Consider the following 15,654-nt stretch of genomic DNA (forward strand, 5'->3'; position numbering starts at 1 on the left):
CACACAGTGTCCTTGTCCAATAATGTATGTCTTTTTCTATAGCATCAACTTCTCTTTCAGGAGGATGATAACACTTTATTATAGGCCCTCTGGAGACATCGTTGATAATTGCCATAATCAGAGTTTTTAAGTCTTTCAAAGCTATTTTTCTTTATAACATTGCTGTCCTTGTGTACCTTGTTTTCATGGTTTTACTTATTTCATTCTACATGAATTCATACTACCTGTGATACTCTGAAATTGTCTCTTTTGTCATTGTGTGGGACAATAATGTTCTATTACATTCATTTACCACAATTTTTTCAGCAATTTCACAGTTGTTTAAGAGACAATCTAAGGGTGTGCCTTAGTTAATTCTTTCTCTCTCTTCTCTCTCTCTCTCTCTCTCTCTCTCTCTCATTCCTCCCTTCAGGGTTAGGAAGTTGGTTGTGCTTGTTACTTATTCCATACCCAGTATTATCCTCACCCTTCAGTGGAAATTTTTCCCCCTTGTTTCCTTGCTTAGTTTGGTGTATTTCTACACCAGAGTGTTAGGTTTGTATGTGTGTTCAACCCTCCTTTGTCTGGTTCAGGTAAGAGTGAGGTTCATCTGATGCCCACTCTTCCCCCCCCCCCATGCCTCCCTTTCTTCCATGTTTGTGTGCTTTTCTTCTTAGGTACTCCAAATGTGAGAAATAGTAAGTTCCATTGCCCCTTTCCTTCCTTTCTATATTAATGCTTTCCTTTTACCTTCTCTATTAGAACCCTCAGAATAGAATCCTTAGTACACCAGGACTTCTGTTTTTCTTATTTAACTTCCTCAGTACATCAAAATTTGAAGACATCAAAATTCTGAAAGGACATTTATTTCTACTCCCTTATTAGAATGTTTACCCTATATCATCTTACAGCTCCTCCCACTCACTTAAATAAATTTATCTTTCTAGGTTTTTCTTGTGTTTGTATTTCAAAGTTCCTACTCAGATCTTTTTTGATCAGAAATACTTGTAAGTCCTCTGTTCCATTAAAGGTCTATTTTTCTCCCCTGTAGGATTGTACTTAGTTTTGCAGGGTAAGTTATTCTTGATTATAAGCCTATAACTTGCTTTTTTGGAATATTGTATTTTGAGATCTTTTATATAGTAGATGTTGTTAGAACTTGTGTAATCCTTATTGTACTTGATACTTGTATTGCACTTGGTACTTGAATTGCTTTTTGTATGGAGGGGGACTCCATGAGGAGGGAGTGCTTTGCAGGTGGGTGGAATAGCCAGTGCAAAGGCACAGAAGATGGAAGATGGAGTGGTATGTGTGAATAAGGCCAGTTTAGATCAAAGAGTGCAGGGGAGTGGCATCCAATGAAAGAAAAGAAGTTGGTGCTAGGTTGTAAAGGACTTTAAAAAATTAACATAAGAATTTACATTATGTCCTAGAGGCAATAGAAAGGTACCAGAATTGATTGAGTAGGGGGACTCACATGGTCATATGTGTGCTTAAGGAAAATTACTTTGGTTACAATGTGTAGGATGGATTAGATAGATTAGATTGGTTAGAGACTTGAGGCAGGGAGATCTGTGAGGAGCCAGTTGCAATAATCTAGATGAGAGGTGATGAAGATTTGAATTTAGATGGTAGCTGTGTGAGAGGAGAGAAAAGATTGCATGCAAAAGATGTTGTGGATAGAGAAATGGCAAGATTTGGCAACTGATTGAATATGTGGGATGAAAGGGTATGAGGACTTGAGGATAATGCTAAGGTTATAAACTTGGAAGAATGGTGGTTTCTGACAGAAATAGAGATGTTTGAAGGAAAGAAGGGTTTTTGGGGAAAGATAATGAGTTCAGTTTTAGATATGTTGAATTTAAGATGCATATAGGAGATCTACTTTGAAATATCTAGTGGGCAGATGATGTGGGACTGAAGCTCCAGTATGTGAATTATCTGCGTAGAAATGATAGTTAAGCCCATAAAAGTTGTTCAGCTTGCTGAGAGAGAAATTGTAGAAAAGAATAGGGCTTAGGACCAAGCCTTGGGGGAATACCCCAGTTTAGTGGGCATGATGTGGTTGATGAAGCAGCAAAGAAGACTAGGAGAGAAGAGAACTGATAGAGAGGAGAGGATATCCAGGAGACAGAAATCACCAGTGTAAAATCCAGCAGGTAAATCAATGAAGATGAGGACTGAGAAAACACCATTACATTTGGCAATTAAGAGATCTTTGATAACTTTGGAGGAATCACCTTTAGTTGAGTGTTGAGGTTGGAAGCTAGATTGCAAAGGTTTGAGGAGTGAGTGAGAGGAGAGGAAGTAGAAGCAGTGAGTATAGACAGTTTTTTCAAGAAATTTGGATAAGAAAGTAAGAGAGATATGGGATGATAATGGCTAATGAAGATTTTTCATGGATGAGGGAGACTTAATATGTTTGAGAGCAATATGTAGAGGAAGATAAGGGAGGGGGGAGAGAGAAAAAAGAGTGGGGGAGAGAGAAAGGAAGGGGAGAAGGAGAAGGAAGGGAAGGAGAAATGGGAGGGGGAGAGGGAAGAAAGGAGACAGAGAAGAGAGGAAGGCAAAATAAGGAGAGGGAGGGGGAAAGAGAGGAAAAGAAGGAGGATTAAACACACATGTAGAGGAATTAGCTTTATCTAGGAAGGGACCACTTTTATCAGAGACTGGGTGAAGTGAGGAGATGAGATAGTAGTAGATGATGTCAGAGAGTTTTGGGATGAATTGGTAATTGGTAACTTTAGGAAGGAAAAATTTCAGTTGGATAAAACTGACTTGATTTGGTGTGTGGAATAAAGGAAAAGGAAGTGCCATGGATGGCTTTAGGGTTTCAAGCCTGAGTGACTGAGGTACCATCAAGGGAAGTTGGGAGAAGGGAGAGGTTTGGGGAAAAGATTATGAGTTGTTTTGGGCATGTTGAATTGTGGTACTGATGGGCCACTTAAGCGGAGATCAGTTGGTCAGCAACTATTTTTAAAGTACCTACTATGTGTCAGGAACTGTTCTAATCATTATATATTCAAAGACAAAAATGAAACAGTCCTTGACCTCAAAGTCCTTGCCTATTGTTAAAATGTCTCAGATCTCCAGCTCATAATACTCAAAGGATTCAGCCATAGATTCATTTTGAGAGGACTTCTAAGTTTTCTTTCTAATCTGATGAAATATAATCAGTGAAAAGTGGGTGCTAATTGAAATCATAAATCTGTATATATGTTTTAAGGTAATTTGGCTTTTCCATTGTTTGGACTCTTTTATCATTCATTATATCCATTGTATATTATTTGATCGTAGAAGTTTGGAGTTGGAAGAGAACTTCGAAGCCCCCTAGTCTAAGCCCCTCTTCCCTCCCTCCCCTGTAGGTCTCTTCGACAGCACATCATGCCTGGCAGTTGGTTATTCAAACCATTGACTCACTGGACATTATATAAAGAGTTCTGTAAAGAAAAATGTTCTTTTCTGACAAACTCCCTGACTTACTCAGATGCTTATTTTTAACAGAAATAAGAATTTAGGTAAAAGATAAAGCTTTTGTTAAGCACTTGCTATATGCCAGGTACTGTGCTAAGTACTGAGAATATAAATATGAAGAAAAAGAAAGCCAGGCCACTAGGGTAAAGGTAGAGAAGTAATTAGGCTAGAGAATCATATATCGGTTGAACTGGGTTTGATAGTGAGCATGGTTAACATGTTTTCTTTCAGGTTCATTTATAGTAGTCATTTGTGTCTACTATTTGTTTTTTTTTTTTTTGCGGAGGCAATTGGGGTTAAGTGACTTGCCTAGAGTCACACAGCTAGTGAGTGTTATGTGTCTGAGGCTGGATTTGAACTCAGGTCCTTCTGACTCCAGAGCCAGTGCTTTATCCACTGTGCTACCTACCTGCCCTGTATGTATTTGTTATTTGCAAATGAAATTTACTGCTTCCTTCACTGAACTTACACCATTAGTGCTAGACAGAAGGGACCTTAAGACATAGGGTGTTAGACCTGGAAGGAATAAGCATAGTGTGCAAGAGCTGGAAGGATCTCAGAGACCATCTTTGTCCAACTTCCTTGTTTTACAGAGTAAAAAAACTGAGACCCAGAGAGGTGGTGACTGATCCATGGTCTCATGGCAAGTCAGTGGAGTAGCTGAAACTAGAACTGTGGTCTCTTATTCTCATTTCACCACATTGCTGCCCTTTTATCCCAAAAGAAAGCATCTTCAATAGTGTATCAGTTTGTGCTTGGTAAATTTGACTGTCAATATTTGCCATTTAGAGAAAAACTGAAGAATCAAGAGTAATTGAAGACCCTAGAGCACATGCCAGATTATAGGAATTAGAGTTGCAAGAGATTTTAAAAAATATAATATTTTCCCCCAATTACATGTCAAAATTTTTTTTTTCACATTTAAAAAAAAGTTTTCAGTTCCAAATTCTGCCTTCTCTCCCTCTTCTCGCCACTCCCTGAGATGCTAAGCAGTCTAATATAGGATATACAGTCATGTAAATAATTTCCATATTAGTCATTTTGTACAAGAAGACTCAAATAAAAAAATGAATGAAAGAAGGTGAAAAATAGAATGCTTCAGTCTACATTCAGACACTATCTGTTCTTTTTCTGGAAGTGAATGGCATATTTCATCATGAGCCCTTTGGGATTGTTTTGGATCATTGTTTTGCTGAGAATAGTTAAGTCATTCACAATTCTTCGTTGTACAATATTGCTGTTACTGTGTGCAATGTTTTCCTGGTTGTGCTCACTTCACTTTGCATCAGTTCACTTAAGTCATTCCAGGTTTTTTTTTTAAATCATCCTGTTTGTCATTTCTTATAGCACGATAGTATTTTATCACAATCATATACCATAGCTTGTTTAGCCATTCCCCAACTGATGGGCATCCTCTTGATTTCCAATTCTTAGCCACCACAAAAAGAGCTTGCAAGAGAATTTTGATATAATTTACTTTAACCTCTTCATCCTACAGATGAGGAAATGGAGGTTTAGAGAAGGTGTAAGCCTAAGGTCACATAGGTAGCAAGTTGAAGAGCTGTGATTTGAAACCAGGTCTTCTGATTCCAAATGCAATGTTCTTTCTGCTTGGAAGAAAACATACTATGACTTTTGTTTGTTGATTTAAAATAATAATATATTGGACATAAATACCTTGTGCTAGAACCAAGATAGAACCAAGACCCATACATCATGATCATGCCCTCGCATTGAGTACCCTTACTCCCCTTCCTTTTTCATCTTCATTTATATACATGTTTGTTGTCTTCTGCCATTAGATTGTGAGCTCCTTGTGGTCAGGAACTGGCTTTCTTTTTTGTATTCACATTCCTGGTGTTCAGCACAACACCTGGCACAGAGTAGATGCTTAATAAATGTTTATTGACTGACTTGACTTTGCCATGATGATACATTAAATACATAGAGCATGAGACAGATAAGATTTATGCCTGGAGTAGAAGAAAATGGCCTCTGAGTGTGGCCATTACATTCATCAAATTAGCAATGGTATTAGCGATAATTTCCATTTCTGTACTGTTCTGTCATTGCAAAGTGCTCTCCTCACATGTGAAGCAAGTAGAGCAGAAATTGTGGCCAACAATTTTAGATGATTAAACAAGCTCAAGGAGAAGTGAGTTGCTCACAGTTACACAGATGGGTGTGTGTGTGTATGTGTGTGTGTGTGTGTGTGTGTGTGTGCACGCGCTAGGATATGAGTCCTAGCTTCCAGCAGGCCAAAGTCCTAGGAGCTTTTTGTTTCACCAACTGACTTCTCCAGGATGGAGTTTCCTTTTGCAAGGAGTTTAAAAAGATAAAATTGAAAAGTCATAGATTAGCTAGTAGAATGAAGGCAGTGATTAATATTCTCCTGAAAAGCTAGACGGTATCTTAATTTTTGTAGGCAAGTAGAAAATAGGAAACAGTAATTAAGAGAGGGAACAAAATAGAAAAAAAGCCTTTCTTGTTTGAATGTGAGTTAAGTACTCTAGATTTGGTGTCTATAAAAATAACTCATGGAGATTTGTTGATGTCTTTATATATAACTTGTCTCATAGTGTTAGTCATGGCTCCTTCCATCTGTAACATGTAAATGATCACAGATAAATACAACTGTAACTAATAATTACAACCCAGTTTATTCTCAGTGTTTCTGAGAGTATCTCACAATTTCAAATCCATGTGGAATGTCAGACATTAGATGTTAGAGCTAGCAGGGACCTTAGTCTCCATCTAGTCCAACTTCTAAATTTGATGGACAAGGAAACAGGCCTGGAGAGATTTCACCTTGCCATAGGTGACACATGTAGATAGAGGCTGAGGATACAGCCCTTTATGGGAGAGAAGAAAGAACATGGTTCATAGTCTAAAGACCTTGGGTCTACTGATTCAGCCACTTACTATCAAATAGTATGACCTTGAAGTCACATAATGTCTTTCAGCCACCATTTCCTCAACTTTTGAGTAAGGGTGACTACTTCTACTTGTGACAGTTAAGTGAAATAATAAATATTAATCACTTGATAAACTATAACTTGTAAACTTTAGGGTATTCTAGGAGGTACAAGTACTGTAAAGTCGGTACTTAAAATGTGTTAGATTGAACCCAATTTAACAATTTAGCTAAGTGAGAAAATTTCATTGATTTTATCATCACTCGTCACATAGAGGTAATAGTTATGAACTGTTTTTAAAAAATTCTTATTGTCAGTTCCAAATTCTGTCCCTCCCTACATGCTCTTCTTCACCTATTGAGAAGGCAAGAAGTATGATATACATTATATTGTATGGAATACTATGAAAACATGCAAAACATTTCCACATTAGCCATATTAAAAAGAAAAGCAAGAAAAACAAAACAAACAAATAATATGCTTCAATCTGCATTCAGAGTACATCATTCTCTCTCTGGAGGTAGATAGCATTTTTCATCATAGGTCCTTTGGAATTGTCTTGAACAGAGTAGCTTAGCTTTCACAGTTGATTATTGTCACAATATTGCTGTTAGTGTGTATAATGTTCTCTTGGTTTTACTCATTTCGTTTTGCATCATTTCATATAAGTCTTCTCAGGTTTTTCTGAAACCATCCTACTTGTTATTTCTTATAGCACCGTACAGTTTTATTACAATCATATACCACAGTTTGTTCAGGCATTCCCCAATTGATAGACATTCTCATAATTTCCAATCCTTTGCCACCACAAAAAAGAGTTGCTATTAGTATTTTTGTAAATATAGGTTCTTTTCCTTTTTCTTTGGTCTCCTTGGGGTACAGAGCTAGTAGTGGTATTGCTGGGTCAAAGGATGTGCACAGTCTTACAGTCCTTTGGGCATAGTTTCAGATTGTTCTCCAGAATAATTAGGCCAGTTTATAGTTCTACCAACAGTACATTAATGTGCCTATTTTTTCACATCCCCTCCAGCATTTGTCCTTTCCTTTTCTTTCATGTTAGTCAATCTGATGGGTGTGAGGTGGTATCTCAGAGTTGTTTTAATTTGCCTTTCTCTGATTACCAGTGATTTATAGCACTTTTTCTTATGAGTATAGGTAGCTTTGGTTTCTTCTGAAAACTGCCTATTTATGAACTATTTTTTAAAAAGTTAATAGCTAAATATGGAAGTGTGTTTTGCATGATTTCACATGTGTAATGGGTATCATTTTGCTTGCCTTCTTAGTGAATTGGAGATGGGTTGGAGGGAAGGAGAGAATTTAGAGCTCAAAATTTAAAAAGAAAAGAGTGCTGAAAATAAATAATGAATTGAGAAAACACAAAATTTTTAAAAAGTTAATAACTAACAGTTTAAAAGTCTAGGGGCAGAAAATAGACTAGGGCTTCATTGTTATTAAAGTTTGTTTTTGCTTCATCGTGTTAGGATTGTTTTATCAAAGTGGAAAAGCAGTGTGGTATGCTGGAAATGGAATAGGAGTCAAAAGACCTGGGTTTTAGTCCTGACTCTGTCACTTATAAGGTCATGTTACCTTGGGTAAATTACTTTCCATTTTTGAATCTCATTTCTTATCCATAAAATGAATAGGCTGGACTATGTGATCTCAAGTGTACCTCTAGCCCTAACATGCTCTATTTTATGGTCCCTTTAAACTCTTACATTGTGTGAGGTGAACTTCCCTCTCAGCCCCTACCATTCTATACTGATGTAGAATCCAAGCCATTTATTAGTGGCACATTCCTGTTTCCTAGATTACTTAGGGTTTTTATCAGAGAAGACAGTACAGAATGTTTTAGTGCCTCCTTCCTTGTGACAGTTGGGGATTTTACCCTCAGTGCTTGTGTGCCTACGTGTACGTAGTGTCCATTTTGATGTCAGCACTGCTGGTATTTTCAAGTCTTTGGGGAAATAGTTGGGGACTTATGATTTAACATACACACATTCATTATTTGTTGATGCTTTTTGATTTCACATTGATTTTAGATTTTATCCCTTCTTTCTCTCTATCCATGGAGCCTTGCCTTGTAACAAAGAGAAAAGCAAAAAAAAAGTAGCTTAGAAAGACTGAATTTGTTGTACACCATGTCTAACATCATATACAATATTCCACACTCATAGTTTCTCTTTCCCGCCTACCTTTGCAGTGAAGAGAGGGAGATGCAAAAAAATTAATCATTCATTCATTCATTCTTCTCTTTCTTCGAGACTTCTGGGTTAATGCATGGTAGAAAGGGGAAGACTTTTCCATTTTTTTGTTATTTTTGCCAGTGTACTGGGTTTGAGGTGAAACCTCAGAATTGTTTTGATTTGCATTTCTCTTTTTATTAGTGATTTTGAGCAATTTGCAGTTCTTTTAAAAACTCTTTGTTTATGTCTTTTGACTATTTTACCATTGAGTCACTAAATCTTCTCTGGGTCCAAGGTTAGTAATTATACTTTCATAGCATTCAGCTTCATTTTAGTGTTCTTTCCATTTATGTTGTAGTTTAGTAGGTGTGTTTTTCATATTGTTTTCCTGATTCTGCTTGTTTCTTTTTGCATCAGTTCATATAAGTCTTTCCATATTTCTCTAAATTCCTTATATTTGATGTTTCTTAAGGTGAATTCATATTTTATCACATTAATGTAATATAGTTTGTTTAGTCATTCCCCAATCAACGAGCACTTTGTTTTCAGTTCTTTTCTACCTCAAAAAGTGCTATCAATAGTTTGATGAATATTGGAACTTTCTTCCTGCCTTTGACCTCCATAGAAGGTATATGGCTGGCAAGGTATCTCTGGATCAAAGGCTATGGACATTTCAGTCACTTAAAAAAAAGGTATACTTTCAGGTGACTTTCCAGAATAATTAGACCAATATTTGGCTCTACCAACAGTGTATTTGTGCATGTGTCTATCTGCAGCCCCTCCAGGATTGACTGTTTTCATCTTCTCTTATTTTTGCTTGATGTGTTGAGTATGAAGTGAACCTGAATTGCTTTGATTTGCATTTCTTTTTTTATTAGGCATTTGAAGCAATCTTTCCTGTGGCTCTTGATAGTTCCACAATTTTTTGAGATGTGTTTGTTTATGGCTTTTGACTACTTATTTGTTGAGGAATCGCTCTTAATTAGTAGCTCATGATTTAAAATATGCATTAAACAGATATGAAATACCTTCGTGAGGATATGAACAGGCAGTTTTCAGAGGAAGGAATTAAAGCTAAGAGTCATATGAAAAAATGCTCTAAATCACTATTCATTAGAGAAATGCAAATCAAAAAACTGTGAGGTACCACATCACACCTATCAGATTGACTAATATGACAAAACAGGAAAATGATAGATGTTGGAGAAGATGTGGGAAAATTGGAACACCAGTGCATTGTTGGTGGAGTTGTGAACTGATCCAACCAGTCTGGAGAGCAATTTGGAACTATGCCTATGGGCCTATAAAACTGTGCATACCCTTTGACCTAGCAATACCACTTCTAGGTCTGTACCCCAAAGAGATCAAAAATGGGAAAAGGACCCACATGTACAAAAATATTTATAGCAGTTCTTTTTGTGGTGGCAAACACTTGAAAATTGAGGGGATGTTCATCAATTAGGAATGGCTGAACAAGTTATGGTGTATGAATATAATGGAATACTATTGTGCTATAAGAAATGATGAGCAGGCAGACTTCAGAAAAACCTGGAAAGACTTATATGAACTGATACAGAGAGAAATGAGCAGAACCAGGAGAACACAGTAACAGCCACATTGTGCAATGACTGACTTTGATAGGCTAACCTCTTCTCAGCAATGCAAGGATCTAGGACAACTCCAAAAGACTCATAATGGAAAATGCTATTCACATCCAGAGAAAGAACTTAGGAGTCTCAGTGCAGATGGAAGCATACTACTTGTTCTCCTTTTCTTTTGCTGTTTTGTTTTGTTTCTTCTTTCTCATGGTTTCTCCCATTAGTTATAATTTTTCTTTAAAATCATGACTAATGTGAAAATGTTTAATATGAATGTATGAGTAGAGCCTATATCAGATTGCATGCTGTCTTGGGGAGGGAGAAAATTTAAAACTCAAAATCTTATGGAAATGAATGTTGCAAACTAAAAATAAATAAATTAATTATTAAAAAAAAAGAAATGCCTTTGTGTGGGCTAATGATAAATAGACACTATTCCTTTTTTAGCCTCTTTTAGGGTAGAAAAGTTAATTGTATTGTTTCCATCATATATATGTTTTATGTTAATCCAGAATTCTAAGTGGAAAGGAGATACAAAAAATCTATTGATATTACAATATGTAAATTGTTAAAACATGCAGAAACATTTTCTAATTAATATTTGTCTTCACCATCAACTATGAGTCTCCCTTTTGCCCCCTCAACGGTACCTTCTGCACACATAACAAGTGACTTTACAAGTTTGAACCTTTCCTTCCCTTCCCTGGAAGGCGGTGTGAGTGTAGAGGAAAGAACACTTGTTGGGCAATTGGGAGCCCTGAGTCTAAGTCCTGGCTTCACCACTAAGTGCCTCTGACCTGAGATAGGCCACTTTTTCTGGTCATGAGTTTCTTTATCCCTAAGAGTGCTGGCCCTGGAGTCAGGAGAACCTGAGTTCAAATGTGGCCTGAGATACTTACTAGCTGTGTGACCCTGGGCAAGTCATTTAACCCTGTTTGTTTTAGTTTTCTCATCTATAAAATGAGCTGGAGAAGGAAATGGCAAACCACTCCAGTATCTCTGCCAAGAAAACCCCAAATGGGGTCATGAAGAGTTGGACACAATTGAAACGACTGAACAACACTCAAAGGCTTTATCCAGCTCTAACATTGTGTGACTCTATGAATAAGATATAGACTTATTTTATTTCATTTAAAAAATTTTCCATTATTTTATTTTTTCATTTCATTATTATTATTATCATTCTATCATTTCATTATTTTATTTCATTTGAACCTACAAACAGCAAGTAAACTTAACTATTTCTTCCAAACATATGCATTTCTGTTGACCACCATTCTTCTCACATTGTACTTTCCATTTTGAAGTCATTCCTGCCTCTTCCCTTTCTCTCAAGTCCCCGTATCCAGTCAGTATCCAGGTTTTGTCTAATCTAACTCCACAGCACCTCTCACATTTGTTCCCATCTCTCCATGCACACAGCTGCTACTCATTATTTAAGCCCTTATTACTCTTACTTAGACCCTTGAAATAATCTTGCAATTGGTCTCTCTGTTTCCATTCTCTCTCTAATTCATCTTCCAAAGAGCTGTCAAGTTGATATTCACCCACAGCACAGATATGACCATATTATCTCCATCCCTCCATCCCCCAATCTTACATGGCTCCCTATTGCCTTTAGGGTAAAATATAAGCTCCTCAGCTTGGCATTTAAAACCTTCTTTAATCTGGGTCCCAGCAACCTTTCTTGTCTTATTTTATATTGCCCCCCTTCATCCACTCCTATGGTTTTAACTATGATTTCTATCCTGGTGACTCCCAGATCTAAACATTGAGCCCTATACATTCACAACTTTCCTGAGTTCTAGTCTTGCATTACCAACTGCCTATTGAACATTTCCAGCTGGATGTCTGAGGGCATATTCATCTCAACATATTCAAAACAGAACTCATTAGCTTGCCCCTCATACATCCCTCTTCCAAACTTCCTTATCACCGAGGGTACTAGCATCCTTCTAGTTACTGAGGTTTTTGGCCTCAGTATCTCAGCCTTCTCGCCATATATATCCAGTTAGTTGCTGAATTGCTATTTCTATCTCTGTAACATCCCTGGCATCTGTCCCTTTCTCTCCACTCACCCACCACCATGGTAATACCTCTCACCTGGACCCTTAAAATAGCCTCCTAATTGGCTTCCCTGCCTCCAGTCTCTCTCCACTCAAATTCATCCTCCATACAGCTACCAAAGCAATTTTCCTTAAGTACAAGTCTGGCTACCTCACTGATACTCACTGCACTCTAGTGGCTTCCTATTACCTTTATGATAAGGACTAAACCTACGATTTCATTGTCATTGGAAACTCTTGGGTGAGGAAATGTCCTCTACCAATGCAGTTGGCATCTCTGCATCTCACAGTCTTAGAGCAGAGGTGTCAAACTTGAAGCCAGCTGGCCACAAGCAGCCCCCAAGCCCCTCAGTATAGCCTGAACCAGATTAAAATGTAATTGAGAAATATGTTGTTCGTTTTGTTAAATATTTCTCAATTACATTTTAATCTTCCTGACTCTGAAGCTAGTTTTCTATCCATTAGGCCAGGCCTTCTTAAATTTTTTCCACTCTTGATCCCTTCAGTGCTTCTTAAACTATAAAAGTTTAAGAAGTGCTGCATTAGGCCATGAGGTTTCTCTTTACCTCTAGGATCAAATAGAAAATTCCTTGGCATTTAAGGCCCTTTATAACCTGGTCCCAACTACCATTCAGCTTTCTTAGATATTATTCCCCCTTAGACACACTGGCATTCTCAGTGTTACTCATACATTGTGCCTTTGTATTGGCTGTCATCCATGCCTGGATACACTCCCATCTTACCTCTTATTCTTAGAATTCTTTGTTTCCTTGAAAGTTTAGCTCAAGCATCTCCTTCTATAAGAAATCTTTCTTGATCTGCTAGTGCCTTCCCTTCAAAATTTTTTTGGATGTGTTTTGTATATAGCTATGTATGTACCTGCTGTCTCTCCTGGCTAGATTGTAAGTGCCTTGCGGGCAGGGACTGTTTCACTTTTGTCACCTTGTGATTGTGCTGATTCTAATTGAGTTTTCACCAAAATCTATATAGACTTCAGGGATGATTTCTACAGTATTCTGCAGTGTAGTACAAATGGTAATAACCTTCATGTTATTTTATTGTAGGCAAAATCCAGAGACTACATTTGAAGTGTATGTTGAAGTGACCTCTCCTGGGACAAGAGGCCCTCTTTCAGGTACTTGTGTGTTTGGTTAAGATGAGGTCTATTCTGTTTGCTTTTACACATAAGATACACGTTTAAATGGGAGAGTGTTTATTTTTTAAATGTATATATTTGTTTTGAGGGTGTTTGTAGCCCTGGGCTGTTTTTACATCATACTACAAGGAAAAAAAGTCATAATAAGTATTTTATACATTTCAAATCATGTGATGCAACATATTGTCTTGTTTCGATTATGCCAGAAAGGTCTTAATTTGAATCTTAGCCTTGAATATGAGAGTCATTTGTTACATGTAAAGCAATATTCTCATCAGGAAGACATTGATCACTATTTTCCTCGTAAAATTCTCTATCTTGTTTTGTTCCTCTATAATCAAACCTGAAAGGAACATTTGATTTCTAGTCCATGTTAATTTGTCATAGGCAAGTCACCTCCTGTCTTTGGACGTCAGTTTTCTTACCTGTAAAATGGAAGGGTTGGATTAGATGACCCCCAGTGTCCCTTTTCATTCTAACTGCAGTCAGTATTATACGGTGTAGTGATAATGGATAGAACATTGTTCTTGGAGTCAGGTGACCTGGGTTCAAATTCTGCCTCACACTTTGAGGACTAGCTGTGTGACTGTGGGCAAGTCACTTAACATATTATGGTCTCAGATTCCTTATCTATAAAATGGAAACTTTTGTACTTCTAGAGCATAGAGTTGTGAAGAAAGTACCTTGCAAAACTATGCAAAGATGAGTTACTGTTAATACTCTTATGTCCTAACATTTAGTGTCCGAAGGCCCTTTCACCTCTAATATTCTCTCATTTTTTGACTTCTTAGCACACCTTCTTGTTCTTTTAAAAATAAGAGGTTTTTTTAGTGATGATTTGGATGTGACCTTTTAGAAAAGAAACATATCAAGTGATAAAAACATGTAGAAAACTACAAACAGGCTCGATTCATTTATTTTCATTTAGTTGCCCATATTTTGAGTGTCTTAAGTGAGCAGTCATAAATATTCAGTCTAACCTCCTTTGTGAGTAATAATTATCATCTGAGCAAGAATGAGAGTATTGAGAAGGAAAGATTTAGCAAATGTGGAGATGAGATAAAATAATAGAATAAGCACATTGCAATATATTACTAACAATTTTCATGGCAGGGGGGAGTAGAGGCATCATCTAGGACATGGTATCACTAGAAAAGGAGGTGGGCTGATCCTGTATTAAGAGTCAGGGACAACAGATGGACAGCCTGAGGGCTGTACTGGTCTCCATGAAATATAAAATAATCAGAGGAAGGCCTTCAGTATTTTGGGTGGATACTCTAAGGAGGATTTAACAGAAAGACATGTATAAGAATTGTACTGGGTGAGAGGATATGAAAGGGTTTTAGTCTGTCCTGGTGAAGGGAGCTTTTGCATGGATGAGATCACAGATTTATTGAAATATGGAATTATCTTGGAAAAAAATCACCATTACTGTATAAAAGTGACAGTGGATGTCTATACCTGGGAAATCAGTTTGTATTCTAGTCTGTTGGTTTCCCCTCTATGGCAAATGTGTTTACTTTATGTCATTTAAAAAAAATCACTTTTCTGTTAGTTTAGAAAGTGTTCCCAAGCTTTTATGAGTATCTCTGAGTGGTAGGTCAAATGATTTCCTTCTTACAGATAAAGGGAAGTCATTCATTCATACTTACAGAATACTTACTACATTCAGCAAACTGTACAAAGTGACATAGGGTATGTAATCCACCTTAGTCCTCTAGGAGCTTAATAGAAATGGATACACAGAGAAGGGACCTTAGAAAATATGATGTTAGTGTTGGAATGGACCTTTGTAATTATCTGGTCTGATTCTTTTAATTTTATTGATAAGGAAACTGAGATCCAGAGAAGTTATCTGACTTAATTAAGGTTTCAAGATTGAATTAATAACGGAGCCAGCATGATAAACTCTAACTAACTGAATCACTTGAGTTAAGGAAGTTCTGAGCTGTGATTGGTCTGAGGCCAATTGGGAGTCCTCTCCAAATCCTGCACTAATATAATGAACCCTGGGGAATTAAGGATCACTAGGTGGCCTAAAGAGGGGGTGAATCAGCCCTAGGCTAGAAAAAATGGAGCAGGTTAAAGCTTCCATGCCAGTCAGTAGTGGGATTAGACCTTTGAGAGGCCCACTTCCAGCCTGGGAAAGATGGGAAAATCCAGTCTCCAAAAAACCATAACCAATCAAATGATACCACCACAATAATGATGACAGCTGTTATTTATATTGCATTTGTAGTTTCAAAGTGCTTTTTATAGGATCCTAAACCTAGGACTAAAAGG

General features: G+C 37.2%; 1 protein-coding gene across 7 annotated transcripts in view; it reads left to right on the plus strand.

Moving 5' to 3' along the window:
- The window catches only part of DENND1A (DENN domain containing 1A), a 691,139-nt gene that overhangs the window by 11,931 nt on the left and 663,554 nt on the right, over window positions 1–15,654 (plus strand). For all 7 annotated transcript variants that reach the window (XM_078150133.1, XM_078150134.1, XM_020967516.2 and 4 more), the window contains exon 2: window positions 13,280–13,350. In XM_078150133.1, coding sequence (XP_078006259.1) covers window positions 13,280–13,350 — 71 coding nt within the window. The remainder of the gene's footprint in view (window positions 1–13,279; window positions 13,351–15,654) is intronic.

The sequence above is a fragment of the Phascolarctos cinereus genome, unplaced genomic scaffold, assembly GCF_003287225.1.
Source record: "Phascolarctos cinereus isolate Bilbo 61053 unplaced genomic scaffold, phaCin_HiC Scaffold_2;HRSCAF=192, whole genome shotgun sequence".
Classification (NCBI taxonomy): domain Eukaryota; kingdom Metazoa; phylum Chordata; class Mammalia; order Diprotodontia; family Phascolarctidae; genus Phascolarctos; species Phascolarctos cinereus.